General features: G+C 39.2%; 1 protein-coding gene across 1 annotated transcript; it reads left to right on the forward strand.

The window, feature by feature from the left end:
• Window positions 1-3,996: 3,996 nt before the first annotated feature.
• Window positions 3,997-7,698, forward strand: LOC131322057 (3-ketoacyl-CoA synthase 20-like). Its single transcript, XM_058353163.1, has 2 exons — window positions 3,997-4,758; window positions 6,621-7,698. The coding sequence occupies exons 1-2, from the start codon at window positions 4,126-4,128 to the stop codon at window positions 7,422-7,424; spliced, it is 1,437 nt and encodes a 478-aa protein (XP_058209146.1). The 5' UTR covers window positions 3,997-4,125; the 3' UTR covers window positions 7,425-7,698.
• Window positions 7,699-8,455: the final 757 nt, after the last annotated feature.

The raw sequence follows: 8,455 nt of genomic DNA on the forward strand, positions 1-8,455 counted from the left end.
ATTGGTTGGAATATACAGGCCTCCACCCTTCAACGTTGTACCATGAAGACATTTAGCACATACGTGTCTAGTGTTGGATGGGTGTAATTAAATGTGAATCTGTGCTGCGTGTCAAACAAATAGTACTATGCAGTAGGTGATAAAAATACAAGAGGGGCACGTAACCCCTTATCATTCAGAATTTGTTCGTTTGAGGTACTCAAAATTTTTGCGCATATTTTTAATAAATTTTTTCTATCTATCTCTTCTCATTTATTACATTTTAATTAAAACCTCTTTCAAAATTTAAATCAAACAAAGTCTCATTGTCTCTGCCCCTACATGCTGCTAGTCTATACAAAGTTTTTTTCTGACTTTGAATGGGCTTCCTGCTAATAAACGGTGTGATTGATCTTCTACAATTAGTCATGGTGCGCGTATGTTGTGGTCACAAATAAAAAAATAACTCTGCTTGTACAAAAAGTTTAAATCATGAGGGACACTCTTGAAAAGCGATAACTTCATTGGCTCGTATTATGGGATGTTAGGTGGAAAAATTATCAAATCAAATACCTTGGCCTGCCCTTGGGTGCAAACCCAATCCCATAAATTGAAAGGACTGAGAAGGTCTTGAGTGTTTGGAGATCATAGTGTATTTCGACAGGGGGAAGAATTACTCTTATCAATTCTAACACTGCAAATGTCCCCATTTACTTTATGTCCTTGTTCAAAATGCCAGTAGCAGTCGCAAAGAAATTGGAGAAAATGTAGAGACAGTTTTTTTGGGGCAACATTAGTGATAAGAAGAAGACACATTTGGTAAAATGAGACGATATTACAAGGAAGAAATCTGATGGTGGGTTGGGGGTGAAAAACATGCTTCAACAGAATCTAGCACTTTTGGCCAAATGGTGGTGGAGATTTGGTAAAGATAAAGAGTCTCTCTGAATGAAAGTCATTAAGGGTAAATACAAACTGAACGAAAATTGTTGGCTTCCTTATGGTCACGGTTCTAGTCCTACCTCTAGAATTTGGGCAAATATCTATTCATTTGAGACTTTCTCATCTCAGCTGGGGTACTCCATTCGAGAAAGCTTCAGAATGCAGGTAAATTCAAGTAATGCCTCTGTATTTTGGGAACACGTTTGTTTGGGTGAGGTACCATTGAAAGAAGAATATCCTAGATTGTTTGCATTATCTACCCAAACGGAAGAGTTGATCAGCAATATGAGGGGAGACGCTGATGGGGGTCATGGGACCTTTTGTTCAGGAGAGATATGTTTGGGCGGGAGAAGAGAGAGATGGATAACCTGAGGCAACGACTCCAACGGGTGACGTTAAACCAATCGAATCCTAATGCGTTAATGTGGCGTTGGACGGGGGATGGTAATTTCTATGTGAAATTAGCTTATGGGCAATGGGAGCTGCTATCCCATTGAAGCAATGATCTCCTCGGCTCTCTTTGGAAGAACTTATGCTCTCCAAAGGTGAAATTTTTTGTTTGGTTGGCTGTTAAGGAAAAAGCTATCACAGGTCAGAACTTCTAAGCAGAAATGTGATAAATGAGATTCAGCTAGTTTTGTGTCCTCTGTGTTCACTGCATCTTGAAACTCAGCACTTATTTCTTCATTGTCATTTCCCTTGGAGTGTTTGGTCATTAATTTTGGAATGGTGGAACATGAAATGGGTATGCCCAATATCGGTTCCGAAATTAACTAGTTGGTGGTTTGCAAATGGGTTCTCCAATTTGGAGAAACATATTTGGGAAGCTTGCTTCTATGCGACACTATGGTCTTTTTGATTGGCGAGGAATGACTACATCTTCAACAACTCAACAAATAGGTTTCGGAAGTGGGAGATATAATAAAAACTAGGGTTGCAACGTGGATGAAGGCCAAGTTCAACATCAAAGTCTACACCGTGGAAGAGTTCAACATCTTTCTAAATGGTATCAAAAAATTGAAGTTGTAATCTAGTTTTGATGTATGTTATCCAACTATCGGTTGGATGCGTTGTATTTTCATGGTGCTCCTATGCTTTATGAGCTAGGTTGTTCTCCCCCAATGTAACCTTTCGAATAATATAAAATGTTTTATTTGCCGAGTAAAAAAAAAATTAAATTGCTTTAATATATATGTACAAAGAAAAATTTCTTTACGGAAGTTTCTGTAAATAAAGTTTACGGAAGTGAATTGCTGCCGTTCAAAAGTGTTTTAGATGGTCCAGATTTTAATACAATTTTTTCGAAAAAAAGTTAATCATGATCGGTCATAATTGAAAACGAATCGCAGTCATTGATTGGGCGAATGGACGACTGACATTACGCCGCTCTATAAACACCCTGTTCACGGAGCGGCCGTGAAAAAGTCTATCTCATTTGTACATGATAGGCGCGTGAATGTTCACATACGCGCCCCCTAATTTGCCATTGCTAAGTCTATTTATATTATTATTTGGAGTTTTATGCTTTATTTTTGTGTTGTTAGCATTTGGAGAGTTCGATGTAAAAAGTGCAAAAATTGAAATATTAAATGGTGTTCGAAACTAGGTCGTTTGAGTTCAATCTAGTGGAAGTTCAAAATTGCAATACGGAGTTGAGAGATTAGCACTGAAATTATCGGGCATGAATACCAAAGAGGTGGAGCCAAAGAGTTAAAACTCTCGCTGTAAGAAGAAATTAAGAATTGGACTTGGACTTGGACTTGGTCTAAATGGTGGGCCCAATGATTCATAGTTAGAAAAATGATGGGCCAAGCTTATGAGTACGGCTGGAAAAAGGAAAAGAAAAAAACAAGGGCTTTTTCAAGTGATACACGGCTGGGGAATTTGATACTAAAAAGAGGAAAAAAGGGGTTCCCCAGAGGAGGAATATATTTTCCACGGACGAAACAGAGAACGAAACGACGAGGCTGCCGAACGGCTGCCAGCAGGATTTCTTTGTTCCGAACATTGTTTAGTTTTTCTTGTGAGTTGTTTTTCTTTTTAAGTTATTTAAAATTTTGTTCAATTACTCGTGCTCCAGTAATTCGTTTCAATTTCTGTTCTTTATTGAAGTTGTTCGTTAGTTTTTATTTGACTTAGATCTTTTATTTATTTTTCGTATCGAGTAATAAAAGTGTGTTTCAAATTAGGGTTTCTTTTCCTTTTATTTTTAATAACGAGTGAGTAGTTTTTCTGAGGTTTGGTCGTTGGGTAAAGGCGCGCCGCGACCCAATTAGGATTCGTCTCGCAATTTTCTGCACATTAATTCAATTAAATAAATTTAGTTGGTGAAAACTACGTCCGTTGGACAATCCAAGGCATTGCCTGGGCTCATGTGAGCAGGAATAGGGGACCAAAACCTGTTTGCTGCTGTGTACGGGACCGGCAACCTTAGGATTCGCATCCTTCGGAGTTTCTAATTCTCCCTAAATTTAACCATTTTTTAGAACTTTGAAAAGCGAGCGGATTCTGATTGGGTAGCGAGCGCCGGATTCTCTACGACCGTACCTCTTTTTTTAATCATTTGAGCAAGTTATCTGTTAGTATTAGTTAATTAATAAACTAAAAGACAGGGGTGGCTACCTAAGAGCTAATTTTAATTCTACAACCCGAGGTTCCACAGCACACACTTCACCGTCCTTAGTGGATTCGACTCCGGTCTTACCGGGTATTGTGCTACGTCGGTCTCAGCCCTACGCTTGGGGCAACCCATTATTTTAGGTCTAGGAATCGGTCAAGCAGTACATATTCTCTTAAGAGAGTGAAAATAGATTCTCTTTACCATCAATTTCTGGGGCCACCTCATCATCACTTGTAATCGTGTGAAACGGCTAGGAAATGAGCTGTAAAAATAAGTTTGAGGTGCACATGGCTGTCTCGGAACACCTTACATTACAAAAAAAAAGAAAAAGAAAAAGAAAAGGAAAAATAGACTCTCTCTCTCTCTCTCTCTCTCTCTCTCAATTGACATGCCTGAACCTTAAATCCTTGCACCGTCCCCTCATCAAGACCATCTCACCTACCAATCCCTTTATTTAACCACGCTCACCTTTCTCCTCTTTTTTGAAATTACACACATTTCTCCGAATTTCTAGGGTTTTGAAGGGTTTTCTCTCCAAAACCGGACATCAAAAAATCTAAACAGAGAGAGAGAGAGAAGAAACCATGGTCACAAAACAGAAACTCTTTCTCTTGATCATTGTTTTCTTGTTACTTTCGCCCACCATGTTTAATCTCTTAGGTTCCATGAACCTCGCCCTCACACAACCACTATGGTTAACCCTAACAATAATAATAATCTCTTTCTTCCTCCTCACCAAAAACCCACCACCCAAACAAATCTACATGCTAGATTTCGCATGTTACAAGCCACCGGCGGCCCAAGCCATAACCAAACAAGGCGCGGTGGCGCAAGCCAGGGTCTTCAACAAGTTGTACAAAGAAGAGACGCTGGCGTTCATGCGAAACACGATCGAGCGATCGGGGCTCGGCGACTCGACCTACTTACCGGAGGCCTTTCTCAAGGACCTTCCGGACCCAGACATGGAGGCAGCGAGGGCGGAAGCAGAGATGGCGATTTTCGGGGCTGTGGGCGAGCTCCTGGCGAAGACCAAAGTGAAGAGTAGGGATATCGGGATAGTGGTGGTGACCTGTTGTCTTTTCTGCGCGGCGCCGTCTCTCTCCAGCGTGATTGTGAATCGGTATAAGATGAAGGAGGGTGTCGTTAGCTATAATCTGAGTGGAATGGGTTGCACTGCCGGGCTTATCGCTATTAATCTTGCCAAACAGCTGCTTCAGGTTGGTTAACTACTAGACTCTTGTTTTTTGGTACTTCTGTAAACTTATAAATTTGGAATTTATTTCGGTATTTTTTATTTTTTTGAAATTGTCTATTTAGTTTTTTGTCGTAATTTTTGAAGTTAATCGTTCGTCTCGACGAGGCGATTCGGAAAAGTATAAAAATATGAACTGATGTTGAAAAAATTTGAATAAGATGGCACTTTAGACAAATAAGACTACTCTTTGAATTTTTTTTTTGTCTTTAGTGAATTTTTTTTGCTTTCTGTTACTCCCTCCGTCCCAAAATGGATGATAATTTTTAAAATTTTTGCTATTTTTTATTGCTTATATTTCTCAATTTATAATATTTTTCATGAGTTTGAAAACTTTGTATAATAGAACTAATCAAGAACTATCAAACAAGATCCATATTGCATATTTTTTGAAATTCGTATTAAAAGATATAAGGAATTGAAATTGACACAGTTATAAAATATTGTCATCTAATTTGGGACAGAGGGAGTACATTTTAGACTCCTCTCATCGAGACAGATAATTAATTAATGAAAAAAATCACTCGAATTTAACACACACAAAAAAAAAAAAAGCGAACAAAATATACAAAACGAAGAAATAATTAAGTTTACATGAGGCCTCAACTCATGATTTTTTTTGGTAAATGCCTCAACTCATGATTTTATTCCAACTTATTTGAGTAAAAGAAATACTGATCATATTTGTGTGTGTCAAACGATTTATTTGGATTGGGCGCCCTGCTGCGCCCAAAGGGTAGCAGCCGTTCACGCCTTAGATTTGGGCATTAATTAGTTTTAGCATCAGAATCCCAAACCCAATACAGCTTCAAATTTGACAAACGGAAATGATATTCACACAACCGTTGCGTGTGTTGTGTAACCAATTCTGACCGTTTAGATGTGTTTGGACGCTCTAGATTTTAAAAAAACTCTTCAAAGGAAAAGTTTGAACGAATCTTGACCATTTATTACAACAATGGACGGATGGAGATTTTTTGTGTTTGATGTTTTGCACAACCGTTGTGCATGTAGCATCTTTGTTTTACAAATTTTGAAAAACTAAAAAACGAATGAAATTGTAAAAATTTCAAAGCTGAGTTTGAGTAACTTCTGAAACTTTTCGGTTACGGGTGTAGGTTTTAAGTTTTTATAAAAATTGATTTTTTTTTTCTTTTCGAAGTAAACAGTACCAAATTTTATTGTAATTTAATCATAATTTCACAATTATGATAAATATATTTATCTGCTTCTACTAAAATCTAGAATCAGCAGTAGAATCTAAAACTAGAATAAAATATTTGTATCCACAACTATCGCAAACACGCCCTTAATTTGTGTGATAAAAAAAAAACCCTTAGATTGCGCCTCGATATTTTATTAGGTTTAATTTATCCATACTTTTGCTATTAATGACGAGGAAAAAATGCTAATTTTCTCATTTTCACTTAATCATTCTGTGATGTTTGTTACCTTAATTCAAATATTACATTACCATGCATGTTTTGGCTTAATAATTAAGTCGGATTACCTTTTTTTTTTGGTCTTGATTCGATTTTTTTTTTTTGATTTTGAGTCTTTTTTTTTTATGGATTGTTGGTTCGGACGAAAGAAATCCAAAAAAAATAATATACTGACCAAACTGATATTTTTTAATAAAAATAAAAGGTTGCTAATTTTGTCATTTTCTTTTTTTTAACGCTACTCTTCTACAAGTATATTTTTGATGTAAAAATGTATTTGCAATGGAGTGACATTAAAAAAAAAAAAAGTAAGTGGCAAAATCATTTCTCAAACAAAAATCTAAATGGTCTGTCTATTTTGACTATTCCAATTCTAATTCAACAGGTACACCACGACAGCTATGCTTTGGTCGTAAGCACCGAGAACATTACCGAAAATTGCTACAAGGGTAACGACCGCTCTAAAATTCTTGTCAATTGCTTGTTCCGAGTCGGCGGGGCCGCGATCCTCCTCTCCAACCGGCCTTCCGACAGCCGCTCGTCGAAGTATCAACTGCTCCACACCATCCCCACCCACACCGCCAGCTTCGACAGATGCTACAACTGCATCGTTTCGGAAGAAGATACCGAGGGGCACGCGGGAGTGACCATCACCAAGGATCTGCTGGCCGCGGCCATCACCGCCATAGAATCCAACATAACCTCGCTGGCTCCCCTGGTCCTTCCCGCGTCCGAACAAGCTCGGTACCTGCTGAACCACGTCGCGAGGCGTCTTCCCGTGGCGAACGCCAAGCCGTACGTTCCCGACTTCAAGAAGTCTTTCGATCACTTCCTCCCGCACGTCGGCGGGAAGCCCGTGCTGGACGAGCTGCAGAGGAGCTTGCGGCTGACGAAGACCGACATGGAAGCTTCTAGAATGACGCTGTTCAGATTTGGGAACACTTCTAGTAGCTCAGTGTGGTACGAGCTGGCCTACGTTGAAGCCAAGGGGAGGATCAAGAGAGGTGATCGGGTGTGGCAAATGGCTTTCGGGTCCGGGTTCAAGTGTTGCAGCGTGGTTTGGCGCGCAATCAGGACCGTTGATGATGCGGTGATGAATCCCTGGAGTGACGAGATTGATGGGTTTCCTGTGGACCTCAACAACAATGCTCCGTTCCCTTACTTCTTTGAACCGTCCAAATCCACATGATCGGACGCTGCATGCAGCTAGCACGTGCATTTGCCTCCCTAAATTACTGCAAGAATAATGTTTTTAGGAGCTTACAAACTTTTTCTTCCTCTTTTATTTGTTCTACTACCTTTGAGTGATATCTACAGACACCATGAATGGTGATCGATGATCTTAGTTTGGTTTATTTTTATTACATGTGTATTTCATTTCATTTCAGGCCACTGGCCGGGTTAAGTTGGATCAGCTATATTTTTTTTTTCTCAGTAATGAAAGATTATATATTAACCATTGAGGAGAGTTACGTACAATGATTAAAAGGAATGCGGAAAAGATGGCATGACAACCCGTGGGGGGCTGAAATAACCTTTGACCCTTTTTTTCTTTTGTTGAATGGTGGAGAGATAAAATTGTGAACGGTGGACTGAGTACCCGAAAATCGAAGGGGAATATACCTCTGGGAAGAAGCAACTACAAGAAATTGAAGTATTTGAGACAAAAATTTAGGGACCAAAAGTTGAAGTACCTCTTTACCCACTATACTAAATTTATCCACAAAATTAGGTCCGACGAACAAGTTAGTAAGTGGAGGAATGAAGAGAGTGTGCGTATGCCCTTGGGAGAGAAGAGAGAGATCCCTTACCTAAAGGGGTAGTGGGCTATATATAAGGCAAGGCCTTGGACTGTTAACAAGTAGGCTCTACTTCCCACGCACGTTGCGACGCTCGGATGAGATCATATGTCAGAGTCATTAAAAGAATGCCGCAAGGGTAGGTTTGACCCTGATTTTTTTGACCTCTTCGAACCGTGATTATTTCGGCCCACTACACAACCAAAACGAATAATATAATTCCAACTAGGTTGGCACCCAAGGGTCGGGCAATTATATGCCAACAGCAAAGAACTAAAATACAAACAGTCCGACACGTATGCAAACGGGGAAAACTCAGAAGAACAATAATCTGATTTTCTGAAAGATCTGCATCAGCACTTGGGAGTTGAGTAGATATGAATTCTTGGTAGACCTTACAAAAACAGCACCACTCCACATT

Source organism: Rhododendron vialii, chromosome 1a, assembly GCF_030253575.1.
Source record: "Rhododendron vialii isolate Sample 1 chromosome 1a, ASM3025357v1".
Classification (NCBI taxonomy): domain Eukaryota; kingdom Viridiplantae; phylum Streptophyta; class Magnoliopsida; order Ericales; family Ericaceae; genus Rhododendron; species Rhododendron vialii.

Excerpts from the sequence above, each read along its gene's own strand:
- LOC131322057 (XM_058353163.1), top strand. The coding sequence starts at position 4,126 with ATGGTCACAAAACAGAAACTCTTTCTCTTGATCATTGTTTTCTTGTTA. Across the intron at positions 4,759-6,620 it reads TTGCCAAACAGCTGCTTCAG|GTACACCACGACAGCTATGC; the intron begins GTTGGTTAACTA and ends CTAATTCAACAG.